Consider the following 15,868-nt stretch of genomic DNA (forward strand, 5'->3'; position numbering starts at 1 on the left):
GCCTCCCACCTTTCTTACCCCCTGGGCTCTACCACGATTTCACCGGTCCTCCGTTCTTTTTGGGGTTAGAAAAGCTTCCCCTTCCCTTCCCCAAGCCAGCTGCCTCCCCCAGCAGGAAAAATCGTCCCTCTCCGCCAACGCCTTTTTAAATACTGTAAAGAAGCAAAACCTCTTTGCCACCAGTCCCAATTTTTTGTGCCGGGTCTCTTAGCAGCTGGAAAAGTATCACTTCTGAGTTTTGTCTTCGGCAGCATCGCAGGAGTTTTATTAACGTGAAGGGATGAGCCGGGTGCCGTGGCGTGAAACAAGGGGACGAAAGGGAAATAAAAGGGAAAAGCAGCACTGGTCATGGCGTCGCCGTCACGGTGATGGTGACGTTAACTGGTGGGTCATCTGTGGCGGCCGGTGGTGCCGAGAGCGGCTCTGCAAGGGCTGGGAGAGCCCCCGGTGACGCTGGGTGGGTGCCAGGTCACCCGGGCGGGTGGCTGAGCGCTCGCCTCGCCTTGTGGGTGCCGTTACCTGCCGCTGTGTCGGGGGCAGCTGGGTCTCCTCGTGCCGGTGCTGCTCCATCCTCACTGCTTGCGGCTGTTTCAGCATCCTCCGGTGTGCCGACGGGCTCCTGGGCGCCAGGACTGGCCCTGGGCAGGGTGGGGGGGACAGTGCTGGGGGTCTTATCAGCGCTGGGGTGCAGGAACGAGGGGCCGAGGGGCTTTGGGCACTCACGTGCGGAAGAGCAGGTCGTGCAGCCCTGGGGACGGACAGACGGATGTGAGCTGTGGGGGTCCGGGGTCCTGCTGTGGCCCCCTCCCCGAGCCCGGCACTCACGTGGGAGGGTGTCCCGGTGGTGGGCAACCCAGCGCACGGCCAGGAGCGATGCCGTGGTGGCCACCAGCATCCCTGCCACTGCCGCCCCTGTCACGGCTGGGTAGGCCTCGAAGGGAGGCTCGGCTGGAAGAGAGCAGGGGCTCATCAGCCCCCAGGGGTAATTAAGGTAACGAGGCACCTCTGTGTGAGTCATGCGGCTGGAGAGGAGGGAGCGTGGCAGGCAGCAGGCACCCCTGGCGCAGGCAGGTGGGAGCCTGTGCCTGTTCACTCTGGAACCTACTGACGGCTTCTCACACTCGGCTCCACTGGGATACAAAGGTTGCCCTTCTCCACTCAAGCCCTGCTCTGCCCTCACCAAGCAGTGTCCCGTCCCCCACCACTTCACCTGGCGTTTGCACCTCGGAGGGGTGCCCAGCCGTCCGGTGGTTGACGGCCAGGACGCGGAAAGCGTAGACCACGCCCGGGTCCAGCCCCCCCAGGCGCCGGTCGCGGGAGTGGGGCTCGATGTCACCGGCAGCCGTTTCCCAGGGGCCGGGTGCCCGCCGGGGCGGTTTCTTGGCTTGGCGCCGCTGTACCACGAAGCCGGTCAGGTTGCCGGTGCCCTGCGTCCGCCACTCCAGCCGCACCTCGGTGCGCGCCCGCGTGTACCGCAGCTTGCTGATGGTGACGTTGGGGGGGGCCGGGTACCCTGCGGTGAGACGGCGCCCGGCAGGAGGGGGTTGACCCCCGCCAAGCCCACCCCGGGGACCCCACCCACCCCTCCCAGGACTCACGGTCCACGCGGAGGCGGACGGGGAGGCTGGCGGTGCCCACGGCGTTGGCCGCGGCACAGCGGTAGATCCCGCCGTCCCCCGGCCACTCGGCATCGCGGACGGTGAGATTGACCCACGCTTCTCCCCGCTCCAACCGGTACTTGGCCAACCCTGGTGTCACCTCCCGCTGCTTGGGGTCATACCAAGCCACGGTGGCACCGAGATTGGCACCGCCGCGTCGCCGGCACGCCAACCGCGCCTCGCCGCCCTCCAGCACCGCCACCTCGCTCCTCTCTGCCTCCAGCTCGGGGACCTCTGTGCGGCGAGAAGGGGGGGACGGAGCCGGCAGGGACATGTAACCCCACCGCGGCATGGCGGCATGGCGAGGGCACCCGGGGACGGATCCGGCTTACCCAGCCGCAGGCGGCACTCGGCGCCAGCGGCCCGTAGCGGGTGGGCGGCCGCGCAGACGAAATTGCGGCCCCCCAAGTTGCTGTCAGTGCTCAGCACCAGGACGGCGGTGGAGGGTGAGGGGTCCCCCAAGGCCCGGCCCCCGCCATCCCACCAGCGCAGGGTGACTGGTGGGGTCCCCCCCTCCCACCGGCACCGCAGCATCACGTACTCGTCACCCTTGGTGGCCGCCGCCACGCAGGAGGGGCTGCCGGCTGGGACCCCTGCGGGATGGAGAGGTGTCGGTGCGGGGTACCGTGATGCTGTGCCAAAGCATCCCCCCAAAAAGGAGACATCCCCCCCCCGAGCACCCCAGCTGTGCCATGGGGACCCCCATTTTGGAGCAAGCTGCGGTTGCTGGAGGTCCCAGCCAAGGCAGCAACACCTTGGGGTGCCCATCCCATGGTGTGGCCATGGCAGGGGGGTCACCGCAGCTCTGCTGTGCCAAGGGGGTGTCAGGAAGGGATTTTTTTTTGGGGGGGGACTACACACAACACCCATCCGCACTCACACAGGGTGGTCCCGCACGCAGCCCCCCGCGGCAGCGCGGGGTGAGAGGCCAGGCAGGAGAAGGAGCTGCCGTTCCTGGTGGCCGCCCCTGGCTGGATGCTGGTGGCCATGGAAAAACTCGACCCCATCACCCCCTCTTCCTCCTCCTCCTCCTCCTGGGGGGGCCCGGGGCCCACCCAGCGCAGCCGTGCCGGGGGGAAGCCCCCCAGCCAGCGGCACCGCAGGGCCACGTCCCGCAGGTCACCGGTGGCCAGGGCAGAGCAGCTGGGGCTCCCGGCTGGTGGATCTGCAGGAGACCATCAGCGCTGGGGTAGGGCGGGGGCATCTCCACCCCGCTTTTACCGCCTCCCCCACCCAAATTGCCCCACGCACCCACGTCCTCACCGCTTTGGTCCATCTCACCCAGTGCGGGGGGGACCCACCGGGCCACCCCCCCCACCCCGGGGTTACTTACAGTAGACGGTGAGGATGATGGTGGCCTGGGTGCGGGTTTGGAGGTGGGTGTTTTCGGCCAGGCAGGTGTAGGTGCCCGCCTGGGCGCGGGCGATGGCGGTGATGACGTAGGTCTGGCCGGTGTGGACCTGGGAACCGTTGTGAAGCCAGACGTAGCGGCTGGGGGGGTTGGAGGGAGCCAGGCAGCTCAGCACCACGTCCTCCCGCTCGCCCGCCGAGAAGCCCCCCTCTTCAGGGGAGAAGGGCTCCACGCTGATGGCCGGCTCGTCGGGGCCATCTGCGGTGACATGGGGACCCTTAGCCACCGGGATGTCCCCGCAGAGGGGACGCAGCCCTCCCCGGGGCATCCTCCCACTGCCGGGAACCCGGGCTGTGAAGCCTCCTTAGGAAGGGTGCGCCACGATAGTTGTGAACGCACCGCGATGTGTGGTGGCCGTGGAGGCACTGTGGTGGCATGGTGCTTGGTGGCCATGGATGTGTCGTGGTGCGTGGTGGCCATAGGCACACCGTACTGGCATGGTGGCTGTGGAGGTACCGTGATGGCAATGGCCACACCTTGGTGGAAATGCCGCATGGTGGCCATAGATGTACCGTGGTGGCCAAGGAGGCATCACGGTGGCAGGGTGCATGGTGGCCATGGACGTACCATGGTGGCCATGGAGGCATCATGGTGGCCATGGACGTACTGTGGTGGCCACGGACGTACCATGGTGGCCATGGAGGCATCACGGTGGCAGGGTGCATGGTGGCCATGGACATACCATGGTGGCCAAGGAGGCATCACGGTGGCAGGGTGCATGGTGGCCATGGACGTACCGTGGTGGCCATGGACGTACCATGGTGGCCATGGAGGCATCATGGTGGCCATGGACATACCGTGGTGGCCATGGACGTACCATGGTGGCCATGGAGGCATCACGGTGGCAGGGTGCATGGTGGCCATGGACATACCGTGGTGGCCATGGAGGCATCACGGTGGCAGGGTGCATGGTGGCCATGGACATACCGTGGTGGCCATGGACATACCGTGGTGGCCATGGAGGCATCACGGTGGCAGGGTGCATGGTGGCCATGGGATGTACTGTGGTGGCCATGGAGGCATCATGGTGGCAGGGTATGGTGGCCATGGGACGTACCGTGGTAGCCATGGAGGCATCACAGTGGCAGGGTACGTGGTGGCCATGACCGTACCATGGAGGCATCATGGTGGCAGGGCACATGGTGGCCACGGGATGTACCATGGTGGCCATGGAGGTATCACGGTGGCAGGGTACGTGGTGGCCATGGACGTACCACGGTAGCTATGGACGTACCATGGCAGCAGGGTGCTTGGTGGCCATGGAGATGCCACGGTGGCATCCCGAGGCCCCCACCTTGGGGCAGCCCTCCCCGGGAAGGTGGGGCCGAGCCCCGGGGCACTCACAGACGACGTCCAGGTAGACGGGCTCGCTGGTGCGGTTGTTGACCTCATTGCGCACGGTGCAGGCGTACCAGCCAGCGTGGCTGCGGTTGGCGGGCGTCAGGCGCAGCTCTGCCCGGGAGCCCCCCAGCCCCATGGGGGACGCTGGGAGACCCCCCCGGGGTTCCCGGTGCTGCCAGGAGAAGCTCAGGGGCTCCGTCCCCTCCCGCACGGCGCAGGTCAGGGCCACCGCCGCCCCCTCCGCCGCCGCTGCTGCCGTTGGCCGCACGAAGGGCTTGGAGACGGGCACTGGGGGCACCGAGCCGTGAGCGGCCCCCGAAGCTGCCAGCCCCTTCCCCCGGTCCTGCCGGGACCCCCCAGGACCCGCCTGGGGACAATCGTTCCTTTCCAGGCCATATATTGGCTAGTGACATGCTGTAGCAGCTAGCAGGATGGCTAGTGAGAATGTCTGTGGGCTAGTGAGGGGGTGTCCTGGCTGCGGGCACAGGGACTAGCTGGAGCAGCCATGCATGGGCTAATGACCCAGTTATGGGCTGCTGGGTTGACTGAGGCAAGGAGATGGGGCTGGCTAGTGGACTGCTCTATTGGCTAGTGGGATGCTATGTCGACTAGTAGGGTGCTATGTTGGCTAGCGGGGCGCTACGTTGGCTGGAGGCAGGGGAGTTCATGGGCTAGTAGTGTGCTGTGCTGGCTAGTGGGGCTCTACTTTGGCTAATGGAGCGCTCCGTTGGCTGGTGAGCGTTATGCTGGCTAGTGGCAAGCTGCTTTGGCTAGTAGGGTGCTAAGTTGGCTAGTAGGGTGCTTTGTTGGCTAGTGCAGTCTACATTGGCTCATGGGGTGCTATGTTGGCTAATGGGGGGGTGTATGCTATGTTGGCTAGTGGGGTGCTTTGCTGACTAGTGGGGTGCTACAATGGCTAGTGGGTCACTATGTTGGCTGATGGGGCTTGATATTGGCTAGTGGGACACTATGTTGGCTAGTGGTGCTCAACATTGGCTAGCGGCATGCTTCATTGACTGGTAGGGCCCTTCGGTGGCTAGTGGGCCACTGCCTTGGTTAGTGGGGCTCTACACTGGCTAGTAGCATGCTTCATTGACTAGCAGGGCCCTTTGTTGGCTAGTGGGGTGCCACATTGGCTAGTGGGGTGCTTTGCTGACTAGTGGAGTGCTACATTGGCTAGTGGGCCACTATGTTAGTTGGTGGGGTTCAGCATTGGCTAGTGGTATGCTTCATTGGCTAGTGGGGCTCTACGTTGGCTAGAGGAGCACTATGTTGGCTACTGGTATCCTTCATTGACTGGTAGGGCCCTTCGGTGGCTAGTGGGGCTCTACACTGGCTAGTGGCATGCTTCGTTGACTAGCGGGGCCCTTTGTTGGCTAGTGGGGTGCTACATTGGCTAGTGGGCCACTATGTTAGTTGGTGGGGTTCAACATTGGCTAGTGGTATGCTTCATTGGCTAGTGGGGCTCTATGTTGGCTAGTGGAGCACTATGTTGGCTACTGGTATCCTTCATTGACTGGTAGGGCCCTTCGGTGGCTAGTGGGGCTCTACACTGGCTAGTGGCATGCTTCGTTGACTAGCGGGGCCCTTTGTTGGCTAGTGGGGTGCTTCACCGGCCAGCAGCATGCTGCGTTGGCCAGTGGATGATTCTATCAGCCGGTGGGCCAGGGGATGCTTCACCGCGAGCCAGGGGAACGCGACGCTGGCCGGCCGGCAGCTGCCGGGGCCCCCCGGGGCGGACACGGGCCGGTGGCTTACCCAGGACACGCAGGAGGACGGCGGCGTAGGCGACGCGGAGCCGTCCCCGCTCCGGGAAGAGCCCCTGGCAGAGGAAGCGGCCCTGGGCGGCCGCCCGCAGCTCCCGCAGCTCCAGCGTCCCGTTGCGCAGGGTGACCCGGCCCAGCGTCCCCGCGCCGGGGGCCACCGCCACCTCCCCGCCCGAGCCCACCGCTACGGCCCGTGGCGGCCCCGAGCCCGGCACCGCGAAGCTCCAGAAAACCACCGCCGGCGGTGCTCTGGCCGCCGCCGGCCCGCAGCTCAGCTCCACCGCCCGGCCCCGTACCCCCGTCACCGTCCGCTCCTCGTAGGCCGCCTCACCGGCCGCCAGCGGCTGACCTGGCCGAGAGGTGCGGCGAGTTGTCAGGTCTCTGCTCGCCCCCTGCCCCGCCACCCTGGGGAAAAGGGTGGGTGGGTGTCGGGTCTCTGCTCACCCCCCGCCAGCGCCGGCAGCAAGCAGAGGATCCAGGGCGCCCTCCAACGCGGCGGCGGCGGTGTCCGGCCGCGCTCCATGGCGCCATGTCCGGCACCAATCCCCCGGCGGGATGCCGAAGCAGGGCCGCGCTCTCCGTCCCAACCTCCTCTCCGGTTACCCCTGGGTAATTAGGCCCGGCCCTGATTAACCGTTAATTATTTATAAACCTGCGGGGAGCAGGGGGGAACGCAATGCCGCTGCCCGCCTCAACCCCTGCAATCTCAGGGCTGAGGACAGGCACACTCGTTGCAGGAGTGGCAGCATCACCTCCCACTAAGGGAAATTTACTCCCGTTGACACCCCCCCGCCCCATTTTTTTGGGGGGGGCTAAAGGAGGGGAAAATAAGCTGCCACGACCCCCCCTCAATCGAAAACACAGGCTTTGGGAGCTGGGGGGAGCCGGGCGCTTGGTGGCAAGCGGGGTTTGATATTTCATCTCCCGCTCTCCGCCGCGCCCCGGCCCATCAAACATTCATGGGGGGGTGGCAACGCTGTAATGCAATGCCGGGGTGGGGGGGGAAATGGATTTTGGGGTGCAGATGACAGGGGGGACACACGCAGGAGCCTGTTGCATCCCCTCCCCAAAGCTGGTATCCGGTGAGGAAGGGCCGCGGCCGGAGCAAATCGAGCCCAGGAGGCGGCAGGACACAGCCCGACAGCTGAAATTCCTCTCACAAGAGGGTGTTTGCACAAAATCGTGGACAAAGAGGGTTTTTTAGGCTTGAAATGCCCAAAATGGGTTAAAGGCAGATACTGCGGGGGGTTACAGAGCCTCCAACCGCTGCCCGATGGTCCCGGTCACGTTTGTCTGTCTGCACAGGTCTGGTGGGGAAAAGAATTTGAAAAGCCGAAGCGAGGGGAGCAGGGGGCATTGGCAGATCCAGCAAACACCTCCGTTGTCAACGCTTCGACCTAATAAAAATCCTTCCGGCAAGTAAAATACGTGATAAATTTTAAGGGACTTCAGCAAAGGAGGAGCGACACCGCCCCAGTAATTATAAATAATTCTATTTTATTAGAGCTTAGGCTTGGGGGTAGTGAAGGGATAAACACTTTGGGGACAAACACGCCCCTGGGCCGGGGGCAGGCAGTCCACGGAGGTCCACGCTCGCTCTTCCCACACCGCCGTGACCCCAAACGCTGGTGTTTCGGGTCCAGAGGGGATTTGGGAGGGCAGCGGCGGATTCCTGCTGCCATCTAGCGAGACCGGGTTATTTATTTTTTTTTCGTAGCTCGCTCCTTTCTCCTGATTTTTTTTTTTTTTCTGATTAAAGTTTTCTCCGAGATTTTGCTGGCAGAAACGCCGCCCAGCACCCGGAGACGAGCAGTGGAATTTTTGGGCTAATTACGGATGTTTACCTGTTTTCTAGACCCATTTTTGAGGAGCGTTACCCCGTGTTAAGCCCCTCGGGGGATCCCTCAAGCCACGCAAAGTCGCGGCGATGAGATATAACCAGGAACAAACCCAAGGACGATAATCACTGGGTCTGAGGGTTCCCCCCCTTCCCGCCTTCTCTTAAAACACCACAACAAAACCAAAACAGCTTTAGGAAGTTATGAGAGAACTGGGAGATTTTCCCCTAGAACTTTTTCTTCTGTTTTGAACCAAAACTCTGACCTGGCGGAGCAAATCCTAGCTCCTCGCTCAGTTTTGAAGCTTCTCGAGCTCGTCCATGTCGTCCGGGTCCAGCTGCTTGATCTCGGTCCCTGTGGGAAGGAAAACAAAAAAAAATAGTAATTGTCCATTCTCAACACAACCAGGGGAAAAACCAAAGCCAGCCACCCCTCGAGCCAGCGTTTCTGCTGCTCGCGTGCACCCGTGCGGGCTGGAAAGCTCCCCGAAGCGCTCAGTGCGGCGATTTCCACGCTGCGAACTTCAAGCGATAGTGAAATAAACTTGGAGAAAGCAGAGCGTAAACTGCCGAGGAAGCAAGAGGCGGCCCAAGCGAGAAGCAGCGAGTCGGCGTAGGTTTCCGGATGCGCTCCCGCTTCTCTGCTCCCACCTGCGAAGCGATGTGGGACGGGGAAGGTTCGTCATCCTCGTCAGGCAGCCCCCGGCCCTCGAATCGCAATGTCACGGCGTTAAAAAGCAAAAGTCGGGTTGCTGGGAGTCGATCCGCGGGGATTTGCATCCCGTGGAAAACCCACGCTGGGCTTCTTTGGCTAATTCCGGCTGTGGCTGCAGTCGGATTCATCCGCCTCGTGGTTTATTCGAGCTGCTCGTTGCAGCCGTCTGATATTTCCGCTGCTCGGAAAGAAAAAAAGTCTTCGCCAGACTATCTGGCTCGTGTCTTCTCTGCCAGGTGTCTGCCGCGGGCTCGACTGGGGTTTAAATTTAAAGGAGAAGCTGCCAAGAGAGTTCAGCAGCTCTGAGGACAAAGCTGAGGAAGGGACATGGTTTTCTGCACGCCGAAAGGTTTCGATAACCTTTTTTTCCCTAAAAACATCACAGGGAAAACAGGCAACGGGATTTGAAAAGCTACCGGTGCAGCCACGGCACCTCGCAAATCCCGTGAAAATCTTCTTGACGTTTACGACTGACAATCGATTTGCAGCCAGGAAAGAGCGGCACGATTTCGGCTGCCGGCTTCTCTCCCACAGCCGGGGCTGAGCTAAGCCGGGGCACCAGCTCCCCCGGAACAGGGATTTGCAGGGGAAAGGCAGATAAAATGCCTGAAGGAGGGAAAAATAAAAGAGGTGCTGAGGCATCCGGGGTACTTGAAACGTCCCCCGCAAGTCACGCACAGCCTCCTAGGCTGTTTTTCCAAAAATTTGGCTGCTAGGGGAAGAAAAAAAACAACCCTAGAAGGGTGAGGGGCTGAAAGAAAAGCTGCATCTGTCGCCTGCAGCGAGTGGGATGAGCCCCGGGGAGAAAAGCAGCCCAACAAGGTCCATTTGCAGATGGGAAACGAGCCGGAGGCGGATCACCGGTCCCCAGACCACCTCCCGGAGAGGCGGGTCTGCACGGATACTCACGGAAATGCTCCTCGATCATCTGCACGAGCCCCACGTTCTGGCTTTCCACCATGCTGAAGGCGATGCCTTTCTTCCCAAAGCGTCCCGTTCGCCCGATGCGGTGGAGGTAAGTCTCGAAATCCGGCTCGCTCTTCTGATTGGTGGGGAGGGTGAAGTTCACCACGATGGTGACCTGCTCCACGTCAATCCCTGAAAAGGAGAAAGGGGCTGCGGAAAAGGATCACCTCGCCCCGCAGTTTGGGCAGGATCCCTTGCTTGAGCCCATGCCGCCTCCAGAAGAACCAGAGGCCGGGAAGCGCGTTTCACGCCATCGGAAAGGCGGTGGGTTTTCCGGAGGTACCTCTGGCGCAGACGTTGGTGGCGATGAGGACCTTCTCCTTCCCATCGCGAAAGCGCTGGATGACGTCGGCCCGCTGGGCTACCGTCAGCTCCGCCGTCAGGATGGCCACCCGATGCCCGTCCTGGCTCATCTCCACCGACAGCCAGTCCGCGCTCCTCCGAGTCTGGATGCGCGGGGAGAGGCAGGGACAGTCACTCCACCCGCTCGCTCCCAGACAACCCTGCACCGATACTTCCCTCCCCTTCCCGAGTCCCCTCCTCCTTTCGAGGGAGCTCCCGGTGCTTTTTAACACCTCAAAATAAGACAAAACGGACGCGGATGAGGAAGAAACCCTCTGTCAGGACGCGCAGCGCAAAGGGCAAGGAAACACAGCGTGTTTTCCGTGCGCTGGTGACTGCGGATGCCAGGCAAAGGCGGTCCCAGCTGGTAGGAGAGACGCTGTTAAAACAGCTGCCTTTAAATGCCGGCAACACCGTCCCCACCCATCCCTGGGGTCCGCTCCTTGATTTTGAGGGTCTTGGGGGGACCCTCCCGCATCCACACTGTAAAATGAACCATTTCTGTTATCGCTGGCTGCGAACGCATCGATCCCACCGGGCAGGCTGAGCCGCGTTACCTGGCAGAAGATCATAGCCTGGCCGATGGTGATGCTGCCGTAGATGTTGCAGAGGGCTCTGTACTTCTCCTCCCGGCTCCTGCACACGAAGAAGCACTGCCTGATGTTGCTCAGAGTGAGCTCTTCCTCCCGCAGCTTTATCACGATGGGGTTGGAGATGATCTGCACGGCGAAGGCCCGCACGGTTTCCTTGAAGGTGGCTGAGAACAGCAGCATCTGGCAGCCCTTGGGTAGAGCCCTGGCGCGGAGAAAAAGGACTCGTCAGCCCGGGAGAGCAGCCTGGTGCCCAGGTGTACTTATTGAAAGGGAGGGAAAAAAAAAAGCAAGCTAATTTAAGCTGTTTTTGTGTCCCCTTCAACAGAAAGGGAACCCAACCCAAGGGCCGTAAGGGCTCAAAGGAAAGGGAAGCGAGATAAAAGTCCTCCTGCGTGTCTCACGGATGCGGTTTTACAGAAATCCGGATCCCTGGACTCACACTTCCCCAGATGCCCCTTCGACATCACAGGGACGCTCTCTTTCGCTGCCGATTCAGCTCATTTGGCGACCGATTCCCTCAAAGCCGAGCAAAGAGGCGGGGGGGGGAAAGGAGGGAAGCGGGATGCCAGCCGTCGGGAATACTCACCTCTGAATGCGAATGCTTTGATAGGAGAGGCCCTGAGTGTCGATCATGATGTCGGCTTCATCCAGCACGAACATGTTGATCTTCTTCACGTCTATGACTCTCCGTTTGAAACACCAGTCCAGCATCGTCCCTGGAGTCCCGATGACGATCTGCTCCTCCAGCGTGGTGCCCTGCAGAGCTGCGAGAAGAGAAGTCGCAGCCGACCACCTCCGAACACGATGCGCTTCCACTGCTCGAGCGCGTTTTTTCCTCAGTTATCTCCGATTCGGGCCTTTGAGGGGGGGTCATCGCAAAGCGGAGCTTGAGATGAAAATCGCAAGCAGGGCTGATGCTTCCCTACAGCCTCGGGGTGGGGCGGAAACCAGCCCCAGGTGGGAAGGAGGGAGTCTGGAAGCAGCCAGCGGTCGTGAAAAAGACGCCTTAGCAGGAGAGGGGAATGTAGACACTGTTTTATGCACCTTTGCAGAGGTCTGTGCGGCTCCTGGTAGCTCAAGGCTCTAAGAAAGGATCCCTATACTCAATACTCCCGTTAGAGCGCCGGTAGATCTGTTCGGCAGGACCGGACTCACCTTGGCTTCCCCGGACGGCGTACGTAACCTTGATGTCAGCGCAAAACCGCCCAATGGTCTCGATCACGCACCCGATCTGCAGGGCCAGCTCGTAGGTGGGAGCCAAGCAGAGGCACTTGCGGGGAGATAAGAGAGCCGTCAGACAAGAAACACCTCGTTTAAAAGCCGAGGGCGCTCCCGGGATGGGATACACCGGGCCCACAACTGGGTATTTCGAAGGGACAGAAAGAAAAGCACAGGAAAATCCCACACCGCTAAACTCCCTCAAAAGCGCAGGGGGATCGGGCAGTCGGTCGCAGGTGGAGGTTAGGGAGCTGGGAAGGCAGCACAGCTCGAGGGATGTAGGCAGAAAGAAGTCGCTGTAGCTATTTTTGAGGGGGAAATTTGTCTCCTGAAGCACGGTGCGGTTCGTTTCTGCGCCCAGCTTTAAAGCAACCAGTTAAATCCCTGCCCTGCACGCTTGAGATGAGAGGCTTTCCATCGCAGTAACCAGCTCGCAAAGCTGATTCTGCAGGCAGAGAGGTGACAGGGGCTCTCACCAGAAAACCAGCAGTTTCTGCAGTTGCTTTTCAAAATTTAAATTCCAGGATATCTAAAGCCTGGCTTAATCCGCTGCTAGCAAGTAGAAGCATCTCCCTCTGGCGGGCACCACGCTTTCTGTCCTACCTGCTGCTGCGACAGTACCTGGGGCTTTATTGTCCCCCTCCGGCGGATAAAATCATGCAGAGACGGGGATAAAAACCAGAGCTCTGTGCCCAGGCAGCGTCTCGAGGGCTTGGGCAACCCCCTCCTGCATCAGCTTTCCCTTTCCTACGTTACCTGCGGGTATTTCTCAGCGGCATTAACTCTGCTCAACATCGCCAAGACAAAAGCTGCCGTTTTCCCTGTCCCTGACTGGCTCTGGGCAATCAGATTTTGGGGCCTGCAAGGCAAAGGCTGCTTAGTGGCGTGCAAGGGTTGGGCGTCCCCGGATTGGCGTCCTGACGCCGGGGGTGCCTCGAGGGCTCGCCCGCGTGGCGTTACTACTCACGGATATGCCAGCATGATGGGCAGAGCGGTCTCCTGGATTTTGGATGGTCTGTTGAAGCCCATGATGTAAATCCCCTGCAAGAGCTCCTTCTTCCTGTAAAACAAAAAAAGCATCGGAAAGGGGCTGTTTGACGAACGACGGCAGCTCTCGTGCTTTGCTGGGCCGGGGTCTGCCGGCGACTCACAGGGGCAGCTCTTCGAAGGTTTTGACGGAGAAGAGCGGGGAGCTGGGGTCCTGCTGCAGGATCTCCACGCGGTGGCTGGACTCCACGAGGGACGTGCGGATCAGCTTGTTCAGCAGGGAGTTTTCCGCCGAGTCCACTGGAAAGGGCAGAAAGTCATTTAAAAAAAAAAAAAAAAAAGACTTTTGATGAGAAGTCTCTCCCCGTTCTGCCCCACTTCCTGCCAATACGGGGGTCTGCGGTCGTACCCTCTCTCAGGGACCCCTGACAGCGCTAAGATCTGTATGTAATTAGGCAGTAACGAGCGTGACCTGCAGCAGAAGCCCCTCAGCACCCACCTGCCCCGCTCCCCGCCTCGGTTTCCCCTGCCTGCTTCAAGGGAAGGCCCCCAGGGCCGCACACCGAGGCGCAGGGACCCACCTCTGTCCTCCTCCTCCTCCTCCTCCTCCTCCTCATCGCCGCGGCCTGCTGAGGGAGGAGAGGCGGGGGGGTTGAGGCTGAGGCCCAGGCCCAGGCCCAGGCCCAGGCCCAGGCCCAGGCCCGGGCCCTCCCTCAGGCGGGGGCCGAGGCCTCCCCTTACCCCGGCGGTGCACGAAGGGGTCCCGGTGACGCGGCGGGGGGCACAGCCCGGGGAGCTGCGGGGGGAGAGGCGGCCGTTAACGGAGGGGGGGGGGGGGGGGGGAGGACGCGGGGAAGGGGCTGAGGCACCGGGGAGGGAGGAAGCCGCTCCCCACCCGCTGCGACCACCCGCCGCTATCCCCCGCTTCCGCCATGGCGGCCGGCTCATGAATATTCATGAGGGACGTCCGCGCGCGCGGGGCGGGGCGGCGCCCCCTGGCGGGCGGGCGGACCGGCGCTCCCGGACGCGGCGGGGCAGTGGGGGGGGGGCACCGGATGGGGCGGGCGCTTCCGGGGCACCGGCACCGACCCCGCAGCGGCTGCGGCCCCGGCGGCGACCCGCAGGTAGGGCCGGCCCGGCCCGGGGCCCGCGCCTTGGGCTGCAGGGTTGGGGGGGGGGTCCGGCGGGCTGGAGGACCAGGGACTCCATAGGGCGGTGGCGCTGTCCCACGTGGGGTTTCGGGGGGTCCCTGGGGTGCTGGGGGGGAAGAGAACCCCCCCATAAGGTGGTGGGGGTCCCTGGGGTGCTGGGGGGGAAGAGAACCCCCCCATAAGGTGGTGGGGGTCCCTGGGGGGGAAGAGAAGCCCCCCCATAAGGTGGTGGGGGTCCCTGGGGTGCTGGGGGGGAAGAGAAGCCCCCCCATAAGGTGGTGGGGGTCCCTGGGGTGCTGGGGGGGAAGAGAAGCCCCCCCATAAGGTGGTGGGGGTCCCTGGGGTGCTGGGGGGAAGAGAAGCCCCCCCATAAGGTGGTGGGGGTCCCTGGGGTGCTGGGGGGGAAGAGAAGCCCCCCCATAAGGTGGTGGGGGTCCCTGGGGTGCTGGGGGGAAGAGAACCCCCCATAAGGTGGTGGGGGTCCCTGGGGTGCTGGGGGGAAGAGAACCCCCCATAAGGTGGTGGGGGTCCCTGGGGTGCTGGGGGGGAAGAGAAGCCCCCCCATAAGGTGGTGGGGGTCCCTGGGGTGCTGGGGGGGAAGAGAACCCCCCCATAAGGTGGTGGGGGTCCCTGGGGTGCTGGGGGGGAAGAGAAGCCCCCCCATAAGGTGGTGGGGGTCCCTGGGGTGCTGGGGGGGAAGAGAAGCCCCCCCATAAGGTGGTGGGGGTCCCTGGGGTGCTGGGGGGGAAGAGAAGCCCCCCCATAAGGTGGTGGGGGTCCCTGGGGTGCTGGGGGGAAGAGAACCCCCCATAAGGTGGTGGGGGTCCCTGGAGTGCTGGGGGGGAAGAGAACGCCCCCATAAGGTGGTGGGGGTCCCTGGGGTGCTGGGGGGGAAGAGAAGCCCCCCCATAAGGTGGTGGGGGTCCCTGGGGTGCTGGGGGGGAAGAGAACCCCCCCATAAGGTGGTGGGGGTCCCTGGGGTGCTGGGGGGAAGAGAACCCCCCATAAGGTGGTGGGGGTCCCTGGGGTGCTGGGGGGGAAGAGAACCCCCCATAAGGTGGTGGGGGTCCCTGGGGTGCTGGGGGGGAAGAGAAGCCCCCCCATAAGGTGGTGGGGGTCCCTGGGGTGCTGGGGGGAAGAGAACCCCCCATAAGGTGGTGGGGGTCCCTGGGGTGCTGGGGGGAGGAGAACCCCCCATAAGGTGGTGGGGGTCCCTGGGGTGCTGGGGGGGAAGAGAAGCCCCCCCATAAGGTGGTGGGGGTCCCTGGGGTGCTGGGGGGGAAGAGAACCCCCCCATAAGGTGGTGGGGGTCCCTGGGGTGCTGGGGGGGAAGAGAACCCCCCCATAAGGTGGTGGGGGTCCCTGGGGTGCTGGGGACAGGGGATGCATGGGGGGGGGCAGTCCTGGCATGCAGAGAACCCACAGGGTGCTGGTGCTGTCCCCCATGGTGTTTCGGGTGGTCCCTGGGGTGCTGGGGAGCCAGGACCCCCACCCCCCACCCCGGGAGATCCTTGGGGTGCCAGGACACCCCCCCACACGGTGACAGCGGGGTCCCTGAGCTTGACCCAGGATCACCCCCCAAGCTGGGGGGAAGCATGTCCCGTCCCCCCCACCTCCAGCCCCCTCATCCCCCGTTTGGGGTCACCCCTGCACCCCCCTCCAGAGGAGATTTGGGAGGGACCCCAACGCGGGGCTCCGGGCCGCAGCCGTCACCTGCTTCCCATCCTTCCCGCAGCCTTTTCCAGCCGTCCCGAGGAAATTTCAGGGACCTTTTCCGGGGCGGGGGCCGAGCCTCTCGCCCCGCCTTCACAGCGTTTTCCTGCCCGAGAGCCGCCAAACTGTCAGCCCATCCTGATACCTGGAAAAAAATAATCATAATTTTA

The 15,868-nt window shown here is 62.8% G+C and overlaps 2 protein-coding genes across 2 annotated transcripts; both read right to left on the reverse strand.

The window, feature by feature from the left end:
• Nucleotides 1-346: 346 nt before the first annotated feature.
• On the reverse strand, nucleotides 347-6,699 carry VSIG10L2 (V-set and immunoglobulin domain containing 10 like 2). Its single transcript, XM_059829772.1, is given in 11 exon segments — nucleotides 347-638; nucleotides 724-748; nucleotides 826-948; nucleotides 1,211-1,513; nucleotides 1,599-1,892; nucleotides 1,991-2,251; nucleotides 2,539-2,823; nucleotides 2,992-3,267; nucleotides 4,414-4,698; nucleotides 6,169-6,525; nucleotides 6,621-6,699. Coding segments are annotated over 11 exon segments (2,580 nt in total).
• A 1,540-nt stretch (nucleotides 6,700-8,239) lies between these two features.
• On the reverse strand, nucleotides 8,240-13,134 carry DDX25 (DEAD-box helicase 25). The gene is made up of 9 exons (XM_009815770.2): nucleotides 12,999-13,134; nucleotides 12,815-12,907; nucleotides 12,604-12,706; nucleotides 11,785-11,899; nucleotides 11,216-11,393; nucleotides 10,594-10,831; nucleotides 9,978-10,140; nucleotides 9,638-9,826; nucleotides 8,240-8,368 (listed from the first exon to the last, which is right to left on the reverse strand). The coding sequence occupies exons 2-9, from the start codon at nucleotides 12,874-12,876 to the stop codon at nucleotides 8,307-8,309; spliced, it is 1,110 nt and encodes a 369-aa protein (XP_009814072.1). The 5' UTR covers nucleotides 12,877-12,907; nucleotides 12,999-13,134; the 3' UTR covers nucleotides 8,240-8,306.
• Between the last annotated feature and the right edge of the window lie 2,734 nt (nucleotides 13,135-15,868).

The sequence above is a fragment of the Gavia stellata genome, chromosome 26 (assembly GCF_030936135.1).
Source record: "Gavia stellata isolate bGavSte3 chromosome 26, bGavSte3.hap2, whole genome shotgun sequence".
Taxonomy (NCBI): Eukaryota; Metazoa; Chordata; class Aves; order Gaviiformes; family Gaviidae; genus Gavia; species Gavia stellata.

Coding starts and splice junctions, on each gene's coding strand:
- DDX25 (XM_009815770.2), bottom strand. CDS start 12,876: ATGGGCTTCAACAGACCATCCAAAATCCAGGAGACCGCTCTGCCCATC. Junction 10,832..11,215: donor CAAAGCATTCGCATTCAGAG/GTGAGTATTCCC, acceptor TCTCCGCGCCAG/GGCTCTACCCAAGGGCTGCC. Junction 10,141..10,593: donor AGGCTATGATCTTCTGCCAG/GTAACGCGGCTC, acceptor CCGCGCATCCAG/ACTCGGAGGAGCGCGGACTG.